The 22,649-nt window shown below is 35.1% G+C and overlaps 1 protein-coding gene across 6 annotated transcripts in view; it reads right to left on the bottom strand.

Annotated features, from left to right (window-relative positions):
* FSTL5 (follistatin like 5) overlaps positions 1-22,649 on the bottom strand; it is a 271,571-nt gene that overhangs the window by 52,164 nt on the left and 196,758 nt on the right. For all 6 annotated transcript variants that reach the window (XM_038136446.1, XM_038136448.1, XM_038136445.1 and 3 more), the window contains 3 exons: positions 16,448-16,568; positions 8,843-9,004; positions 6,795-6,929 (listed from right to left, as the gene is read on the bottom strand). In XM_038136446.1, the coding sequence (XP_037992374.1) occupies positions 6,795-6,929; positions 8,843-9,004; positions 16,448-16,568 (418 nt within the window). The remainder of the gene's footprint in view (positions 1-6,794; positions 6,930-8,842; positions 9,005-16,447; positions 16,569-22,649) is intronic.

Genomic DNA, 22,649 nt, shown 5'->3' with positions numbered 1-22,649 from the left:
ATAAAATTTGGACCAATTCCATTGGTCCTACTACTACTTCAATGGCATCTCACAAAATAAATAAATTCTGCAGATGGAAGTTGTAATTTCTTCCTCCCCTCTTTGAAATTATTATTCTACTGCGTATCAACAAAAAATGCAGTAACATTTTTCCCGCTCCACCTTTCTCATAAATATATTGTCAAGATACACTATCAAATTATCTTTGTCCTATACTTAATTTTTCAGCTTCCAAACAGTTTTTCAACAACAGCAAGATGATGGCTTTGGTTTGCCATATGGCTTCTAGGAGTTGGGCTGATCCAATCTGTGTCTGTGATTATCATATGTAATCACCAACAGAGATCTACAGTGGAGCTGTCCATTTGTGTGTTCATGCTTTAAATGATGCTAAATTCAGTAGTATGGAGGAGAAAGTTATCTGTTAATAAAAGATTTGAGAGTCTCTTAAAATGTACCTGCACGTACTACAAGCTAGAAAATGAAAAGCCATCTTTTATCAGTTGCTGCAGAGATGCTGGGTGCGAAAATATAGAACCTGTTTACAAAAAGAGAGAAATTGGAGTCCTAAAGAAAATGAGGAGTCTTGGTTATGATGAAATCCCATTTTTCTGCTAGCAGAAGAGCTTCAAGCCGTCTGACATTCCTTTATACCATTGCAGCAGCAAAAACCCTGGAAAACATCACAGATTGCTGCTAAAGGTAGAAGAAAAGCATTGTCACATCAGAGCTATTCAAGGTTTAAATTGTACTGCAATGAACCAGTTTGGGTTTTTTAGTGTTCTGTTGACAATATTCTTCTATAAATATTTTTGTCCTGCATTTGTACAGGAGCAGGATAATAACTGAAGCCAGAGCTTGATTGAATACCTTCTACCCTACAAAGGACTAAAAGGGAGGGTAAATGATGTGTAGTCAAGACAAATATTTAAAATAACTAGGTCCAAATGCAGTGCATAGAATACTTGCTAAAAGTTTCAGCTGGTATGGTGCTATTAGTTTTGAATACATTTCAGAATACATCATAAATTTTAAGAGTGCCATAAAGTACCACTATATCTGCTCCTAGTAGTTGCCCCACTTCCTGAAACTCAATAACTCAAGTAGCTGTAGGCTAGTTAGACTGGGTATATGACCCAGAAAAAGAACAGACAACACTTCCATGGAATTAAATTCAGTAAGAAATCAAAAACCAAGAATAAAATTATAAGTTAGCTAATATGTTCTAACAGAGACCAGGTCTTCATAGACAAACCTGATATTTTTAAAATGTAAATAGTAGTTTGGTAAAGTAAAAATTCATATAGTTGTAACCCATAATTTTGCTAAACATATAATTTGTTAAGACAGAATACTCTGATTAAATATGAATTATTTAATAATGGTAAAATATATGTTAATGGAATTAAAAACTGCCAAAATAATTAATCTGAAAATGTAGTTAAATCATTAGTAAAAGGTGAAGGAGAAAGGTCTGGAGCATGTCTAGAGCAACAGGTAGTGAATCGTGTCTTAACCACTTTCACCAGTGATCTGTAAACAAAGACAAAATCATTTCCTCAGAAGTCTGTGAATTACCTGTAATGATAAACAACAGCTTTAACAAACTGTTTGAATGACTTTGTCAAGTTCATCTGTAAAATAAATTATTTTTTTTTTATCCAAATTGAAATGTAGATGTCTTGGAAAACAAAGAACAGACTATGCCTAACTGAGACAGGTGATAAGGAATAGGATTTGGAAAGTGAGGTCTGATAGCATATAGGAGATAAACAAATAAACAAACTTCCACTGCTGGTATTAGCGCAAAATAGTGACAAAGGATTAAAGGATGTGGAAGAAAAAATTACCAAATAAATATTTCTCTTTCCAGAACATTAAAAAAACAAATATTGCATTTTCTTCTGCAAAGAGCAGTACTCATTTAAAAAAAAAACCAAAAAACAAACAAACCAAAAACTGTACCAAACCAATTGGAATTCTTAAGACAAAAAGACTGAATACTATGGTAACTGTCTTATTATGAGAAACTTATATATTGTGTGTGTGTGTGTGAAAATTTGCAATCAATATTCATATATTCATAGGGCAAGAATTCTTAAGAGGTCAATTTATTGGAGAGAAAAAAATGAGAGAGACTCAAAGGAAGCAACTGAAGAAAAACTGACTTCAAAATGGAAACTAAGCATTATTTTGTATTAGTGAAATTGATTATTAAATGAAGCAAAATACCAAGAGAAACGAGGGATTTTTTGACTCTCTGCATGTCTGACTCAGGTATACGCATCTCTGTGAGGACACGCTTCAGGCAAACAAAGCATTAGCTCTGTATTCAGGCAGAACAGAATGCAATTCAATGTCTTGTGAAATGTAGAAGATGGAATAGAGTTAGATAAAATGGTTCCATCATGCTTAAATCTATGAATCCATGCAACACCAGTTCTGAAAAATAAAAATACGTTGGAATGAAAATAAAACCAGATTTTGAACTGCTATTTGTATTTACAAATATGACTACACCAAAGAGTCCTTCCAACACAGCTGAGCTGTCTCAGGTATTATTAGAGGATCATGACAGTAGGGGAGACTCTTGTGTCTTCAATGAGATTTAGACCAGGTCATTAATCCCCAGAATGTTTTTACCAGTCACCACAGGGGTTATTCAGCTATCAACCAGACCAGCTATCTCATTCTCAATGGCTGTAACTGCAGGCTTGAGGGGAAAATGGAATCCACAGCAAAAAGAGAATTTTCAGTCTCTAGAGGATCAAAACAGCACAGTCTCACATTCAGAAGTATTTTAGATGCTACTGCTATTATCAGCATCAGAGGAATTAAATAGGTTCTGATAATAGAAAGCAGTAGAAATTTATCACCAGTACTTGTAAGAGACATTTATATATGTAATATAAACTAAAACTTTCCATTATAGCTTCACAAATCTAGTGAAAAGGATCCATGTACTGGGACATAGTTGTTAAATAAATAAATAAATAAAATTTCAGCTACAGAATGAGTTAATTGGTAAAAGGCATGGCTAAAGTTAAAGTAGTTAAAAATAATTTCATTTCTCTCACTTAAGACAATGTTAAAATTAAAGCATGTTTTCAGAAGTCTTATTTTTAGTGCACATTGAAAAAGGCTGATGTGCTAAGAGGAGGTCAAACTATCCTTGAGACTATTATCCACTATTCAAACCTTTACTTATGTGAGACAGAGCAATGCTTCCCTGTTCAGTGCTGGCATTTCCTGAACACATCTGTATGACAAAGCATTTTCAGAATATTTTCCATTCACTTCCACCTAGATTACCATCCAGATGATGAACCACTATCATCAAAGTATATTGACTTTTCTTGGTAAGTGGACTTCAAATTTCTGAAAGTGGAAACTTCAAAATAAACAAGTTCCTAGCACCCTTAATTCATACTTCACATTGTGAAACTTTATTTTTTTTCTAATAGCATCACATTTCCCACAGCTCAGTACAGCTTTGCCTTCATTTCTTTTCTCTTTATAATACAGACACATGCACTACATGCTTCTGTAACAATCCTATGAATTATGAAAACCTAGCAACCTGATAGCACTTTAAGACAGACAGGTGAGGTAAATGTTTGCTTATTATTTAACAATCTACTTTTCCACAATTACACTGATTTTTATTTAGTCCAAGGTAGCAGAAAATATAGTATTTTCTCTTAGGAGCTGTTTAAATTACCAATTTACAGAGAAATCAACTAGCCATGCCCTTTCTGTCACAGATACTATTTTTTTTTTCTCAAAGCATTGAACTGAGTTTTTAATAAATTTGGGATGTATTGAAAGCAAGATTCCACACAAAAACAATAATTTAGGTTTTTGTGTGAAGTAACATTAAACCCCCAAAGTTTTCCCATGCACCCAAACAATGGGTCAGATAAGTACAAAAGTGAACATTTACTTTGACTATTACACTTCCTAGGAAATAAAATATATGCACTGGCAATAAGAATCGTGTTCTGCATTTCTTATGTAGCTTTTGAAATTACTGTCATGCTCAAGGCAGTGCAATTGTACTTTATATTTTAGAACTCAACTGTAAAGTTCTCACTAAACTCCAAATAGAAAATCAATTCAATGTTCAGAAATGCTTTTATTTTGCTTTGATTTTTATCTTATATGACATTACAAAGGAGAAAAGCCCAGACCAACTGACAAGCTAGTGAGAATGTGATCTTATTTTATTCAAAACAGTATCCTAAGATTATCCAAAATGGAGCTCTCTAATAAGGAGCACCCCAAAAAAAATTAAGAAGTATGTCTGCTTTATTCTCTTAAAGGAGGATAAAAGCAAAATAATTTATAAAAATGTCATAAATTACAGAAATAGTTTATACGAGATCATACAGAACCACATTTACATTCACCAGAGACTATCTTTAGAATGTAACTTGTGACCTAATCTAAGAGGCTTGAAATAGAAGTAGCCATAGCATTGCGCCTAATGTGTGTGGGTAGGGTAAAGCAAAAGCCCACAATCCCACCCAAGTGGTTTTACCTATTTACCTATTTTATTCCTTAATAATCCCTAATTTAATGTATAAAGAAGAGTTTTGGAGGTAATATAAAAACAAGCAGACAAGGGGTAAAAATGAGGCCCTTCCTCTTCTGATAGCAGCTCTGCAATGCTAGCAACTCCTCCGTGTAAAGAAATTGTTTTTAAAAACAGCAGCAGCTTTTTAAACTGCATCTATTAAAATGTGTACCTGTTGTAATTTGTTCATGTAGTTGTGACAATGATTTTGAGAGTCAGTGCTTTCTGTATTAGTACATACCTTAGTCTTAAACATACTAAAATGGGATTCTGAACAAAGTGGAGTTTAACATGTAAATATCTGCTACATCTAAATTTGAATGTTATAATTATACATCTTTTGGGTTTATGAGTATTTACACATGCATCAGTTATTGGGAAACCATGTTCAAATGCCAAGGAACATAATGGTAAAATGCTTCCCTTCAACATACAACACAGAATTTGCAGAGTAAATTATTTTTATAGGAAGGAAAATGACTATATCCTTTGGATGAATTGTCTTAGAAATAGTTTGGTTTCTATTCTTTCTTCCTTCATTTACACCTTTCATGACACCAATGGTCATTCTAACAACTTACTGTTAGCAGATATTAAAGCATTTGTTACAAGCTGTGTTCACTGTATGGCATGTGATTTTACAAATCCTGCCAAGGTAGCAGATCCAAAATTATTACATCATATTACAAGTCCTGAAAAAAGCGTTCTACATTGTTGTGGATATCCATACATATTCACAGCAGATCAGATCTTCAGAACTGTGAACTGACTTAACTAAACTTAAACTGACTAACTTAAATAAAACACTTGCAAACTGGCTACAAATAATTTGTTTTTAAGGCCAGACTAGTTTTAACCAAACATACACCAACTAGATTTCATCAGGGTCTTGAAATCTGGCAACATTCACAATATTTTTCACACAATGCAATAGGCAAATGCAAACTTCTTCACATTACCAGGTTACCAGAAACTCTACATGATGAAACAACTTATTCATCCTCAGGTGTCTTCTCAGAAATGTCTGAGCAGTACTGACATGACACTTTAAAAAAATCCATGTTAAAGCTTTTGAAAAATCACACTAATAATTAGTCTTACTTAAAGAGCTAAGTAAAGATATCAACATTTAGATTATAAAATTTTCCTGCATGGAAGATTTCTTCTGAAATATTTGAAGCATAGAAAACCTATATGTAACTGAACTCAATGTCCTGTGGCTTGTAAGTGTCAGGCAGATTTGCAGTGCTACTAATTCTGCCTCTGGCATCCTGCTGAGTACCTGACACTGCTGAATTTGCTTTTAAATAAACAGGAATGTGTTAAGTTAATGCAATCGCACTCACTAGTAAGATAACTATAATTTTACTGGATGTATTTTTAATAAGTACGTAGTACTCATTAAAATAAGAGATTCAAAAGCAAAAAAAACCAAACCAACATACAAAATCAACCAATCAAACCAAACAAAAAATGGGTGAAGTATAAACTCAGGAATGGATTTTTCTAAGCACAGTGAGGTAACAGAAAAAAAAATACTGTTAGACAAAAAAATATTGTTAGACAAAGAGGAAAACAGGGTTTATAAATCCCACTACCATTTAACAGAGGATAAAGAACGCTGCTTGTTAGTAGTGATAATGATTTCTTTGGCACACTCAACTCCCAAAATAGAAGCGAATGTGTTCATTTTTCCTTCACATTCCAGGCATAAGACAGCACGGGCAGGCTGGAACTGCTCTGGACCTGCCGAGCACTTCAGCAGGTGAGATCAAGCCATGTGATTACTGTCACATCATGAGGCTGATTTTGACTCTTGGTATATGTCAAGAACAGACATGAAGGAAAGGTCTTCCTCCCACACCCCATCAACCACTGGAAAACACACTAATAGTTGCCATATACAGACATTCCTTTCCTTTTTCCCTTCACATTCCCTTTGTGCAACACATCTCTTATGAGGAAACTATCAAAAATTTACCAGCAATGTAAAACACATGGTTGTTCACACAATTAATCAGAGATTTCATTTTACTTCTAAATGCACTGCAGATTGCACACTCTGCCTTCAATGACTCTTGGATACCATTAATTGAACTTTATTTTTTTAAATAACCTATCTACACAAACCCAATTTATTTAATGTTTCATAGTTTTAATACTGATTAAATGTTTGAGTGTGGGGGACATGTATTTTTATATTTCTCACAATACTTACGAGTCTTTCGAGCAGAATCTTCCACAAAGAGAGAAGAAATATCCTCATCCACCCCTGCTTCATTCTTTGCAATGCAAGTGTATGCTCCTGTATCTTCATAGCGCACATTGCTAATGTGAACCTCACTACCATTTGCTGAAAGGAAAGGAAAAAATCAACATGCGGACACGCTAGTGCTTTCAGATTATAAATTCAGAAGGGTTTCTCTGCTTACACTAATTAAACCATTTTCATTCCTGAGTTCATAACTTGGAGGCATGCCAAATTAGTCCAAAGGTATTCAACTGGCTAGTGAATTACATGCACTATTTCATCTCACAGTTATTCAGAGTGCCTCAGTTGATTTTGTACTTCAGAGACAAATATCGATCTGAGGTTTTATATATATTTAAATTACTATGATTTTTTTTAAAGTCAGGTAAATATTAGGTAAATATTAGGTAAATATTAGGTTTTTATTATGTTGCATTTGGTTACTAGACAACATCATTTCCTTTACACAAAATAACCCAAGGAATAAAATAGGCCAAACATTCAACATAAATAAAAATTTTAATTTGTTGCTCCTAACCAGAGGCACCTAGTTAGTTTTGGTTTTGTGTGACTACAGTGTAACAACAGAGAAAACGGGTGCATTGAAAATTTTCACCTATATCAATGTAGAAGCTTATGGAAACCTCAGGAATTTTATGTCAGATTGTGTAGGAATGTCAACAAACAATCCAGGTGTCACTGGCAAAGGTCTTTTAAAATATGATGTGAATATTTTTGTGAACAACAATTTATTGAATTTTAAGTATAGTATACTTGTTCAGCTGTAGGAACTACACAAAACCCGAGTTTTGTAGGTTTTCTAAAGTATGGACTAAAAGGGGCATTGTCTTATGGTGTAGCACCCTTCTAGCTTGAAGCAAGTTCACAGATAGTTTAGCTCAGAAAAGTCTCTGGGAAAATGTAATGAGATTTTCAAAAATTTATTTCAAATAAGTCCATGCTAGAAAATTGAATTGAATGTATTTTGCTTAGAGAAGAACCCTTTTAATTTATTTGTGATAAATATATGGAACAGAGAGAAAGGCAAGAAAAAATTTCTTAAATCCCTAGAGGAGAAGTTAAAGAGAATGTTGCTATGGAAGAGAAGTTCATAACTTTCTACTCATAGTGGAAAGTGTTTCTGCAAGGCAATTGCTCACAAATATCCAGGAGAGTTGTACCTGAAAGAACAGAGGACAATGACACCTCCAGGGGAAGTAACACTTCAGAGAAGCACTTGCCATGTCTGTCCCACTGCTTCTAACAGTGAAAGCTGAGTGCTGTCCTATCCTAAAATCATTTTGTTGATGAGGGAGAAGTTGTTTTGAAGGGAACAAGAACAGCAGGAGATTTTTTCTTATGTTTGATCAAAAAATTACCAGAAAGACTGAAGAAGCATGGAGATTTTATGCTGGACAGGTCCACTGATTTTGCGGAGCCCTGAAGATTCATAGAAATGAGCTGGTGCTAAAGGTAAGACTTTCCTTTAGTTTTGGCTGGGGTTTTTTCAGTTTGTTTTTTTTTGCAGGCTTTTGGGGTTTGAGGGGCTTGGGGGTTTTTTAGCGGGGGAGGTAGGGCTCATGTGTGTGTGTGCAATGTCTTTGCACTCCCACAGAAGTCTGCTGATACCCTTCAGAAAACAGCACATCCACTTCAGGTATTTCTCCTCCAGTCCTTTCTACTATCAGGTCCCCAAATCTCACAAAATTCTTATCAGTTCTGACTGGGACCAGGTCTTGCACTGCCTGCTCCACTCAGATACTGCACACTTTCAAACAGAGAAGAGCATACTGGAATTTACTGGTAATGCTGTCTGTAAGTAAAATCATTATTCTAACAGAGAGAAAGCAGAAAGGTGTGTCTTGGGGAGTAACAGAAGAAATCACATCTTTTGAAATGTTTTAGCTTAGACTTTAAGCCTTTGTTAAAACTATGGAAGAAGGGCAGTTAGCATGGAAATGATGCATGGATAAAACATTAGCAAGATGTAGAAAACAACAAATACACCCCTTTACCTTGAAGAGTTAGCTGTTTGGACAACTTTGGAGTGATATCAATTCCATTCTTCAGCCAGCCAAGTTGTGGGTTGGGAATACCTTCAGCGTGGCACCGAAGGCTAGCTGTCACACCTGGCTCCCTCGCCTGGCTCTCCGGATAGACTCGGATAACTGGTGGAACTGAATACAGAAAACAATTATAATTTAGTGGAGAACAGTATTTTCATTTTAAGAAAAATAACTATAAGCAATTCAGAAGACCCCTGCAGCTATATATAACTACATACAGACGCGGTATTCATCAGATATTCAGTGACATTCAATGCAGAATTCTGTCTCAAAAAATTTATGAAGCAGAAAAAATATTCTGTGAGAAAAACCTCTTTTCTCTGTGGTATCAAAGAAGGAAGCCTCAATTCTTAAATAGCTGGTGGTTGAGTAATAGGATTTTTATTTTTCCTTATATTTCTTTATAAAATTTGACTAATGTACAATTAGCAAGTCATGATATGTTGTACAGAGATTTTAATTTACCTGTTTCACAAATCTTAACATTTCATCTCCACCTTTCCCCTCTTTCCAAAACACCTAGTAACAATCCCTTCTACATGCATAAAACCTGTTCAGGTTTATAATTCTTTATACCTGTTCAGACAGGACCTTCTGTACCCATGATGCCACTTTCCTTCTTATCATCACTAGGTTATATTCAACCTGATTTCCCTCTGAAGTCCTTTCCTGCCAAGATGCTTTCCACTAGGTGGTTTTCAGGATATACTAGTGCACCAAGGTTGTTCCTCCCTGGGTGCAGGACTCTTGCACTTCCTAAATTCCTGCTGGCTCATTTCCTCGTTTCCAAACAAATAGCAGCACGACCCTGTAGTTTATCAGCCACTCCTCCCACTTTGGTGCCATCTACAAAACTGTTCTAGGTAGAACTCCGCCCCATTATTCAGATCATTAATTAAGATGTTAAACAAGACATGCATCCTTCTGGACAAAATGTCCACACAGCTGGATAACTGTGTTATGGGATGGGTGAACAACCACCTCATGGGTCAGGCACAAAGAGATACAGTGAATGGGGTAGCACTGGCTGGGATCCAGTCATTGGTGGGGTTCCACAGGGCTTAACCTCAGCTCAGTTCTCTTCAACGTCTTCATTAAAGACTTGGACACAGCACAGGATTTGAAGGAATACTAAGTAACTTTGGTGATAACATCAAACTGAGAGAAGCTGTTAACTCCCTCAAGGACAGAAACGTCCTGCAGAGAGATCTCAACAAATTAGAGAGATGGGAAATCACAAACTGTATGAAGTTTACAAAGGGAAAATGCCAGATTCTGCACCTGGCATGGGGCAACCCTGGTTGGTTGTACAAACTGAGGAATGAGGTGCTGGAGAGCAGTGCTGTGGAAAGGGATGTGGGGGTCCTGGTTGATGGCAAGTTGAACATGAATCAGCAGTGCCCTGGAGGGCCAACCTTGGATGTCCTGGGTGCCATCAGGTACAGCATCACTAGTTGGGCAAGGGAGGGGATTGTCCTGCTCTGCTCTGCACTGGGGCAGCCTCACCTCGAATCTTGTGTGCAGTTTTGGGCACCATAACATACAAATGATAATGTCCAAAGCAAGGCCACGAGGATGGTGAAAGGTTTTGAGGTGAAGCCTTATGAGGAGTGTCTGAGGACACTTGTTCTGTTCAGCCTGGAGGAGACTGAGGGGAGACCTAATCGCAGTCTGCAGCTTCCTCATGAAGGGAAGAGGGGCAGGCACTGATCTCTTTGTGGTGACAGTGACAGAACCTGAGCGAGAGGCATGAAACTGTGTCAGGGAAGGTTTAAGCTGGATTTCAGGAAAAAGTTCTTCACCCAGAGGATGGCTGGGCACTGGAACAGGCTCCCAGGGAAGCGGCCACAGCACCAGCCTGACAGAATTCATTAAGTGTTTGGACAATGCTCTCAGGCTCATGATGTGACTTGGGCTGTCCTGTTTAGGGCCAAGAGTTGGACTCAAATGATCCTGATGGGTCCCTTCCAACTCAGCAGATTCTGTGATCCTATGTATAAGACTAGTCTTATGAGTTTCTTTTTAAAAAAATAATAATTATTGACATCATTTTTCCAAGGTTTGAAAACTTGCTGCAGTATACACTTACCAATTAAAAATCTTCTACATACACCAGTAGTGTCAGAGAGAAAATGTATGACATTGCAGTGGATATATTCCTATTAGTAATCAATGGTTAAGCAAGATTTAAAAATCCTGCTATGTAGATTTTTTTAGATGAATAATTATTTATCTTATCTTTATTTTTTATAGAAACAACTTCCTTGAGGTTGTTCCTAAAAATAAAAAAAAATACTAACTGTAATAAGATTAAGGAAGTGTATTTCCTATTTGCCAAAGTTTTGTTTAATGCAGCTCTAAAAGTGTGGAATAGTTAGGTTGTCACAAAACACAGCTGGGTAGAGGATGAAGTATCAGTTGATAATGAAAGAAGATAACAAGATCAAAAATTAACTGTCTTTTTTGGCATGAGATTAAATATTTTCAAATCCTATTCAACTATTTACAAGAGATGTCTCAGCATGCTGTCCCATTAGATCATAGAAATGCCTTACATTTCTACATTGCAAGAAATGCACAAAACTACCTTATCTCAGATAGGATGCAAAAATCAGTAGGTTTCAGGGATATTTTAAACCCAGTTAGAGAGGACAGTCTTTTCTACATAACCCCAATATGCAAATTGCAAAAATGTAATATAATAACATGGGAGAAGGTTAAAAATTAGATAATATGGCTTTTAGTTTCTTAGACTACCAGCAGAGAGGAAGAGCACATAAATATCAGAGATTTAAGGCTTCTATTGATTTTCTGGAAAGGACTTTGCTTTCATGGAAGTGGATTTTAATTTTTCATCTCAAGCCTGACATTCACACTCCTATTTCCCTTCCATTTCTTCCCTCTTCTATCTCCTCTTGCATAGCACTGTGTTCTCCATACTGAGACCTTGCCTTCCCCACCGTGTTCTTCAGAATGGGCCCTGCTTGACTGCACATTCAGTGGTTTCAACATTTTTTGGCACCTCAGCTCCCAGTCTCACTCTGCCACAGTTCCTAAAGTCCAATTTTCATGTCTGCCTGGTTCAGCATTTCTTGACCCAAGGTCCTTTAGGTAGCCTACCTCATGTTGTAGATTTCCCACTGCAGCAAAGCAAATGGCTTATTCTTCCACCTGGTCTCTGGGAAAGCAAGGACCTCCACTTCCTTAGAGACTGGATTACCATCACTGAACACTCTCAAGCATATCAGCAACAAAAACAACTTTTAGGACCAATAGCAAGGTACTGCAATTAGTTGTGTTCTGACTACATATGCCAGGATACTTCTAGTCTCTTTTTGTGTCAGTAAAATAGTCTAATTGCATATAAAACCTTATGGGTATTGAACTACCTCACCTTGACAGACTTCTACTGAACACACATGAAGAGAATTTTTTTTAACGGTTCCATTGCAAAGAACTTTCACTGACAGGAAAGAGGAATGTATTAGTTTTATTTGTGCAAAAGGCATGCAGTATTTCTGATGCAATATTATTCCTAAAAAAAGTTTTAGAAAATATTATAACTGAAATCCAGTTCTTCCTAAACCAACAAATAAAATCTCACCCTGCATGACAAAATGTTATTGTTGCTAAATTAACTACTTAAGGGTTGTTAGGAGATGTGAGAGGGAGAAGAGGACCTGCTCAGGTGAAAATATGTCTCAGTTTTCTTTTATCATCCCTTATTTCTATAGTAGATCCTGTTCCCTTTGCCACTGTTTTTCCAGGAACAGAGAGGTTCTTGCATGAGAGTAGGGTTTATTTCTTGCCAGGTATTTCCTCTATTTACTGCCATTTTCCTCTTTCCTCAGCAACTCTGTGTCTGATAGGTTATCTATACAACTAGAAATGTTTTTCAACACTTGTTTTGCATTATAATTTTTATTTCATATTACCCTGAAGACTATTTGTCATATTCCACTAAGGAACAACTGTGCCACTGAGGCATGCTGCAGACAACTGAAATATAAGTGCCGTTGTGGGCTCAACCTAAAAAGTTAATTTGATGTGACAAGTTCAATGTAAAGTCTTTTAGGTTTGTTTGAATTAGGTTTTTGTTTGTCTGTTTTGTTTTTGTGGTCTTTATTTGGTTTTTTGGTGTAGCCGACCAAAAACTAATAAATAAATAAATATCACCAGAAATAAAATTTTAAGTACATAATCAATGTGACTGTTCCCACTGACTTTCAAAGAGATATGTTTTAGCATCTTAAGCTAAAAAAGCTCACTTTACAAGGGAGAGTTCATTACATATATTAAAAAGGGAAGGGAGACACCACACATTTGTATTTGGCAGAGTAAAGTATAACACAAAATTGAGTGAATTCCATATCCCTTATCTTTCAATTCAAAAAAGCAATGTGAGACTTCTGGTTCCAAATATGGTGGATATGTAACCATTCAATAGCTCTAGCACTTGCTATAAAACCTCTTGAGCATTATTTCAGCTCGGTCTCATGGGAAAAGGAAGTGAGAAAATAGTCTATTCCAGCTGTCCTGAATCCAGGAGAATGCACGCGTTTAAAAAAGAAACAGCGGATAGCTATAGTGAACTATATCAACTCCTATATATATATATATAATAATTCTTGCTTAAACTTAGATACTTTGGAAAAACAAAGCTGGCAAACGATTCTTCAGACAGTACACATTCCCTGCTTACATCTGGCTGAGGGACTGGGCTCTGCTTTCTGTAGCTTAAGGTATCAGAATTGTTGATCTTATTTAAGTATCACTGACATAGAAGAAAAATAAAGATCAAACTGAAAGACTCAAATTCATTTAGTCATATAGTCTCAGAGTCATACAATCTCAAAATTGTACACGTGGAAAGTTTAGGTATTATGTAAATACTAATAATGAAGACTGTGTCATGAAAGAGTTACTTCTTCCTGATCACAAGTTTTTATTTTGGTGATTTTTTTTTTTTTTAGTTTATATGAAAAGGCTTAAAATATCAATTTATAGGGTTGCTTATTTGTATAAGAGTAGACTGATTATTTCACCATAACACAAGTCTTTTACAGTGTTCATTAAAGTATTTTTAAGACTCCAAAGGAAGCTCATTATTCTTTACTACTGTGCCAGATAATTCAAAACTAAAAATGTCTTAGAGTTTAATCTTAAAAATAAATCAGATTTATATCTATAATAATTGCATACTGGCCTAAAATATATTATTTTTTCCTAAAAATATATAGCTGTACAAAAATGGAAACCAAGAAAGAACTTAAAATCTAATTACATTGTTTTCATTGAACCTTTACATTAAATCTTTGTGATCAACGTAGTCTCATTATCCCATTAACCTTTTGACTGACTCTCCAGTTAATACAAGTATCATTATATTAATTAGTCATTATCACAGCTACAAGTACTGACCATCATGCCTGTGCTTAAGAAGCTTATTCCTTAGAAGTACAGATCTAAACTGTGGAAGAGCTGTTCATTTGACCTTTAATCTCAGTGGATTTAACTCAATTTATCCACAACATGCACAGCAAATAATCCTATTGCTCAAAAGGTCTCCTTTTCCTGTTTCTCACTCCCCAAAAGATCAACATCCAAAATCATTTAGGAAGGTACCACTCCAGTGCCAGCTTTTGGAATAGCAGCTATCTGAGGTTTACAGGGGTTTCCAGATGAAAAACCAATTTCCTGACAGACACATTATCACCAGAAAAACCTACATTTGTCCTCTTTCATCTCTCTCAAATTATGTTTCTTGATTTTCTAGTCTTGCAGAAAACCTTCAACTTGAGCGGAGTTTTGCCTCATTATGGACTGAACTGAGCCAAACGCGAATTCTAGTATTTTAACTCTTGCTGTGCTCCTCTGGGGGATTGTTTACACATTGGGATTGGTCAGGAATGTGTTTTTAAGAATATAATTTTGTTAATAATTTAGGGTGAACCAAATCCCATAAAACAGAGGAGAATGTTGGTCAAGAACCCACTAATGTGTTCAGCTTGCCAATAACTCTGCTATGTCTTCAGGATCTAAAATAGCAATAAACTGCGCTTCAGTCTTCTCACTAGTTTAGCCAGTAGTTGCTACCTGGCTTTTTAAAAGACAGAAAATAATCCCAGAGGAAAACTTTGGAGGAAAATATGTTGATGACACGTCCTCATTAGCTCGGGGACAACACTCTATGTACAATATGTTGTGGTTCAGGAGGGGAAGAAACTGGGGAAAAAAAGTTGAAATATATGGATAGAGAAATATTACAAGCCAGCTTCCTGAAGAAACGTAACAGCAGAGACAAAATGTTTCTGAAACTGCAAACAAGCACTAAGCGTCAAATTAATTTAAAATGTGAAGATATTAAGAACAGAAAAGGGGGGAAAGGCCATTAAAAGAAGAAAAATCATATTAAAAGCCAAAATAATCTTGGAAGGTGTATTTCATACATATATACATGAAAGATAAGAATAAAAGAAAATATTTCAGCATTTTTGGATGTTAAAAAAAGTCAGCTGAATAAGGGTTCATGTAACTGATTAATAGGTAACAAAACAAAGAACAATGGTAACAGCAGTGGCCAGGAAACTAGGGCTAGAGTATGCCTCAGAAGAGAAATAGACCCTCTTAATGCAAAGCAAATTTGGAGAAGATTGAGGTCAAACATGGTTCTGGATGGGATTAAACAACAACATGGAATGACAAACACTAGTAGTTTACAGTAGAAAGGGAGTCTTAAGAATCAAAGATAATTATTAATTGAAATAACATGAAAGCACTCTAAGAAAAAAAAAAAGACATTAAACCTCAATGATGGTAAAGCAGATCTTTAAGCAGTGGAAAAGAATTCCTTAAAATACTTTAAGAAATAAATTGCATATAAGAAAAAGGAGAGGGTACACCAGCTTGAGAGAATGTAAAGGCCTGTCTTCAGGGCCCCAGTAACAAAGCAGTTAAATTTTGTCCACGTACAGAATTCAACGAAGTGTCACCTGGAACTTGAACAGATGTAAGAAAATGAAAAGAGCAAGTTTTCAAACTCGGGTGCCTCAAGCTAATCTACTAAAATCATGGGTAGATTTCAATAACATAAAAGTGAATTTAGAAGCCTACATCAATTACAAAACCTTCAGGGAGGTGCATTCTAATAATCTTATATTCAACAAAACATTCTTCACACAAGAAACTTACACATTTATTTTTCTCAGTGTGTTCTCCAGGTTACTAAATTAATACTAATTTATCTGTGTGTATATGTGTATATAAACCACTTACTGTTCTGCATAACATCACAGGTGCAAAGCAAGTCCTCTGGACTATCTTTACACCTTTTATTAGTTATTATTCTATGGAAGCAATAAATTAAAATTATTGTGTTTCGTTATTTTAAGGTTATTTGAAGGCAATCAATGAAGAAAAAATTATATACCTTTTTCTATTAAGATGTAACACAATACAAAAATACAAAAAAAAAAAAAGAAGAAAATAAACAACAGATCTGCATAACAAAATTCGGGCTTCTTATGACTTGATAATTAGAACATTTTTCCTTACCAGTCACTTGGAGAATGTGAGTTTGATAGAGCTTATCATACCCATCAGCATAGCAGGTGTAATTTCCCATATGAGTTGTGGTAACCTTAGTGATGTACAAGGACCCATCATCTCCAAAATCCTACCAGGAAAGATTAAAAACAAGGTTATCATAATTAAACCCACATCTCTACATTAATTACGCTCATCATCTCAGCAACAAAGCTGTGATGCAAATATCAGACATCACACATCAGAAATATTAAACCAGCATATCTGACAGTAATCTGAAATTCAAATATTATACTTGTGAATGGTGGAGTTGTTTAATCTGGCTACATATATTGTGAGTGTAAAAGAAAATACAACTTTTATTTTTACAACTAGATAAACTCAGCAGAAGCAATATGTTTACTTAGCTATGACAGTTATTTGCAGAAGAAAAGCTGTTGAGAATTGCATCTGATCAGAGAGAAAAACTAAATCTATGCAAAAGTTAACAAGTTAAATGACATCCTGTGGAAGTGTTGCCATCCTCTGTAATGAGCAGACATGACAAAAAAAAAAAAATCCTCATTTTTCTTCAGTTTTTCTCATTAGATTCACTGATACATTACAGAAGCACTACTGCTGTAAACTGATTTCAGGGATCTGGGATTCCTGAAAGCAAATGTTCATGACCAAGACCGAGGCAAAAAAGGGTTTTAGTACATTATCATCTACTTTTGGCACTGGCTCCCATGACAGCTCAGCAAAAGAGCCATATTTTCCCCTTTCTTTTGCTGCTGATATAGTTCTGAAACTCTGTAGACCTTCAAATATCTGGACCAGATCCAATTCTGGGATGGCTTCATCTTTTCTTATCTGCACATTCAAATAGAGTCTCCAGGTTCTTCCTGGGTCACCTGTCATTCCTTACACCTTTTTCTTTTTATTTATGTCAAGAGCTCCTTGTTCATTAATACAGACTTGCTGCTTTTGATTTACTGTTCATTGTGAAAGCCTGTTCTTGAGCATAGAGGAGGTCATCCTTGAAAATCAACCATCTCTCTTAGACCTCTTTTATTTTCAGCATGATCTCCTATGGAATTCTTCCAAGCACATCCTTGAACAGGCTGAAGTCTCCTTTCCTGAAGTCCTTGGTTGTACTGCCTTTTGCACTGCTGTCCCCTCTTAGGCACCTTGACTCATCCATCTCACAGTCACTGTAGCCAAGGCTGTCCTCGCCTTCAGATCCCCAACCTGTTCTTCCTTATTTTTTTTCTTCACAAACTTTGTAACCTTCTCTATAAAGTCCTCAAATCCAGGAAGATTTTATCAAAAGCTAGCAAAATCCAAAACTTCAGCTACAATACCTCAGTCACTGTAAATTGCACAGTAAAAGAACTTTGATAGAAAATATTACTGTGTGCTGCCTTATTCCTACATTCTGTCCTTTGGATCTTAAAAATGAGAAATACTGGACTACATTAACCTCTGGTTCATTACGACTATTCTTGCATCCTTCCATGATCTCACCTACAACTTTTGCAACTTATTGGGATTTATTTTTTTCAGTTCTCACTTTCCAGTTTTTATTCTTACTCAGAGAAAACAACAGAACTGAAATCTCTATGAAATTCCTTTTAATTTCTCAGTTTTCTTTCTGTAAATACACTCAAAATATTATTCAAAAAACATGTGTCTCTCTGAATTTCTTCATCCAAAGACGTGTGGGCAGCTAAATCTCACATTGTTCAACTCTGTGCTCCAATGTTTCTGCTAGTTGTTCCTTGGGGAACAAAACAACATGCCTAAAAAATAAATCTACCTGGTAATACTATCAATAACTTGACTTCCTCAAGATAACTATAGGTTTCTATATTAGCACTTTGACTATACAGAAAATATTTCTACCAAATCTTCAATATACCATTACATGTTACCACTGCAAAGATCAAAAAAGGCACCCTCTTTAAGACTTCATTTTTAACTGATGATGCGAACCAACACAATTCCCCTTCAGAATAACCCACCCAACTAATTTTAAAAAAACTTCTCATTGGATATTTTGATCTTTATCTTGTTCTAAAATATATGAAGCAGAAGATTAATTTACTTTTTCCCCCTTACTAGCTGAACACACGTTTTCAAAGCGTTCTTCTTCAACAGCATTATTAGTGAAAGATGAAAAGACAGTTATTCAAAAGAGCCACACTACAGGTAGTTACATTTTATCTGGAAAACAGGTTTTGTTATCAGCATTTGGAATTTTTTGCCTAATCTCTGCCAAAGATATTTGTGAACAAAATAGGATGGAGTGTATAAAAATTAAGCTGCTACAATGCAGTCTAGAGACTAGTTTAATTTAACATTCCTTATGCTAAATTATTAGATATTACTTTGAAGCATACCTACCTGCTTCAGCTCTTTAACTGATTCATTGTGGCACATGATATCTTTAGGTACCATCGCTATTTGCCAAGTAAATGTGTGCCTGTGAATGGTTTTTCCCTTCTTTTTCATAGAAACCATGGATGAAACACTCCTGTGGTTATTTTAAATTAGTATTTCAATAGAATTCACACATGATGACTCTCAGAGAGTTAGAATTTTATGGACAGTATGTTTTGTTGGTAGTGGTGATTGTTGACTGGTTGTTTGGTTTGGCTTTTTTTACAACTAGAAAATAAAAGTCCCCAGCTTATTGTTATACTGAGTTCAATGTTTGTTTTGTTAATTAAAGCAAACCACTCAATACAAAGCGAACTTAATGTTGTAAGCAGCGTTTGAAAAGGGATGGTGAAGTACAAACAGAGCTACTTGACACTGCATGTTGACAAGTATTTAGTGTTTTATTGACTAACAAGCTGAGTAATTTAAAAAACCCTGTATCTATACTGACACACAAACATCTTTGAAACACAGCCTTCAAAAATCAACAGCAACAAATACAGAAAAGTTGTGGTTTTTACATTTTGGAAAATATATTTGATTACAGTAAAAAAAAATAAAATTGCTACAAGCTCAATTTTTATTCTCCTACTGTTCACACAGAAATGGCAAGGCACTTCTAAAATTACATTGAGAAACTCTAATTATTTTTGTCATATATGAAAAGATAGAATTGAACAATTACCTTAACAATGATTCCACTGCAATTCTGTTCTCCTGAAGAATGTGACATTTTACAAATCATGATATATGCTACAAATAATGAGCAAACTAATAAAGAAAGACTTCAATTTGATAGTGAATCTTTGCTCTGCTCTCTTACTGTTTATAAAACTAAAACTAGAGGTGATTTTTTGTTTTAATCAGCAATTATTTCCTTGGGGTTTATAACCAGCTTTCATATGTTAACACTTTGCATATGAGAGAATTTATGACCATTTTCCAGCATTTCTTCATTAAGAGCTCTAGGAAGACTGTTCCTAGCTTTCTCCCCACAGGAGAACATATAATGAAACAGACTGCTTGAATTTCTTCATCATCATAGAAGCCAGGAGTATTTTTGCTTTGGTTTGTGCCATTTGTTTTCTCTTTTTTTTTTCCAGCATTTTTTTGCCTATACATTGCTTTCCTAAACAGCTTTTTGAGGTTTTTTGCTTTGCATAAATATTTTTTTTAAAAAAATAAAGAAAAGTACATAGGCTATGTGAACTGAAGATGTGAATTCTTACTTACATTATCCTCAAACAGAAAAAAATAGTTTATTGTGTTCTTAATAAATTGAATTAGTGAACACCAAATATTATGAATTCATACTTTTTCATATTATCTTTATTTTTATTTGCAGTTCTTAACAAATCCACAGCAAAAGAAAAAATATATTGTTTGGGCACTTTTTTATTGATAGTTATCAATAGTAGTTAAATTATAATGATAACACACGCTGGGTGGGGGCATTTCCCTTATTTTTAAGGGAAAATCTTGATTTTTTTTTTAATGGGGAAAGGCAAAATACCCCACATCATCTGTCTCTGAGCTGATCAGGTAGAAAATCTGAAGCTAAGGATTAAAATTTTATATTGGTTTGCTAGGGGAAGGCTGTATCAATAACTGAAACCAGGTATTTTCAGAACAACAGTTGTTTGCTTGTAAAACACAACCAGTATACATATTCCCTTTTATTTCCCCTACATCCTCCCAAGCTTTCTGCATTTTATTTCAGTCAACTCATGGAAGTACCAGTAATACTAATATCATGTTCTTGCTCATATTTTACGTATTTTTCAGTATCTCTAACTTCCTTTATTACAAGGACACAGAGAGTAGATGTCCTTTTGAAGGTTAACTGAAAACATTTTTAAAAATAATTATTTATGTATGGTTCATTTGCCAGACAAACTCAGCTCGGGCTTTTTGTGCTAATGTCAATGTTACAACTCCTATTTTCCAAGTAATCAGTTTCTCTGTTCACATTGGCAAAGCAATGCAACTCTGCATTTTACTACTGACTGTCACAAAGAAATTATATTCCACAAAGAACACTGAAAAAAATTGCATTTGGCTGAAAGCCAAGGTTTTTTTTAAAATTTTCCTTCTAGATTTAGAGGGAAAATAAACCTTACATTTCATAAGCACAAATTCTGCATACCTTCTCTCAGTCTCATATTTTACAGCTGCAACAAGAAGAAATCATGAATCTAGTGTAAGTCCACTGGTTGAAGAATCAGCCTGACAGAAAACTGCAAATCATGCTGAAGTGTGATATTTAAAGAAGGAAAGTGCACAGTCTAACATAAGCACTAGTACAGTACATGCAGTAGAAAGTGACAAAATCTTAAAAGAAACTATGTTCTCAAAAATACAACACCAGACACCAATTCCTAACTATTAATGCAGACTAGTTTTGGTCAAAGGAAATTAATCTTCCTAAGCTTCTTTTACAGTCATTTGAAAAAGCTCAGTGTAGCAAAATCCTTTTATGGGATCATTTAGTGGATCTGTCAGTGCTCACTCTTTTAGCTGCCGCCCACCTCTCTCTGCTGACCATGAAAACAAACTTCCTAGCTACAATTAGATATTCCAAGCATTTCATTGGCTCCTCTTTCCTTGACACTGGGGAGAACAGAAAGAAAAAAGCAACTACTGACTGAATTTTACAAAGGCTGTATCTCATTACCCCAAAATAGCTTTACTAGCCTTACTCCACTGATGACTGAGTAAAGTGGTGAACATTTGGTGAGTAATTCAGAACATCTAGCTAAATCTCCCATGCTGAGAAAGTCTTCATGCATACCTTCCTAAGCTTGTATTACAAATGCTCAGTGCAGAGGTCACCCTCTATTCTTGCTTCCTAAAATAAGACTTTGTCATGCATGAGACCAGGCCGGTAGTTGAATTGAGAAGGATTTGGCTGTATTCAGCAAATCTGAGAAAAAGATTATTTCTCTGACTATGAATGAATACAATAACACTGTACCTGTTTAAATAATTAATTAGATATGTATGATTTTCCCTTTATTCTCTAGGATACAGTAAGGACTGCAATTTCACTTCATGAGGCCATAGTAACAGCTAATACATGTATCAGCTAATAAAAATATCCATTATTCTACACAAAACATGCAACTGCTTTGTGCTTTCCAAAAAAAGTCAGCTGATTAAAAATTGGTTTTGCTATTTTGAAATCTAATAATGTTCATACCTCTTAAGAACCTGAAGAGGGATGACACAGAAAAGTGACATAAAACTCAGTACCAGATCACCAGTGAGAATAATGACTTCATTTGACATGTAGATGTGTAAAGAGAGTTTGTAATTTTTTTCTTGTTTATAGCAGACACTAGACATAAGTGAGAGCTTTGCCAAAGTACTAGAGCTCTTGAGGCTAGGCATAAAACATCACTAACCTTTTTCTTCCCCAAAAACTCCGTAATTTTATGTTCTCTTGTGATGAATCGGCAATAAGGACTGCTAATTTATTTAGACATTCAAAATCTCCAACTGAGTAGATGCAGTATATTTTAAATGGAAAATTCAGCACGCTCTGATACAGCTGTCTTTTTTATTGCTTCATGTTACATAGAGATCTTCAAAATGACCCATACACCATTCAACTTTTACTCCTTTTTAACAAACCAAATTCTTATATAATCAGATTTAAACAGATAAATCTATTTGACATTCATTCCTCACGTATTTTTCAAGTTAGACTCACAACCAATGAAATGAATTTATAATAATTACCCAATTAGCACAGTTTATTATCATTCCCCCAACTGTTCCTTTTTTTTTT

The sequence above is a fragment of the Motacilla alba genome, chromosome 4 (assembly GCF_015832195.1).
Source record: "Motacilla alba alba isolate MOTALB_02 chromosome 4, Motacilla_alba_V1.0_pri, whole genome shotgun sequence".
Lineage (NCBI taxonomy): Eukaryota > Metazoa > Chordata > Aves > Passeriformes > Motacillidae > Motacilla > Motacilla alba.
The sequence above is the reverse complement of the archived record's forward strand: the minus strand, read 5'-3'. Positions and strand labels throughout refer to the sequence as shown.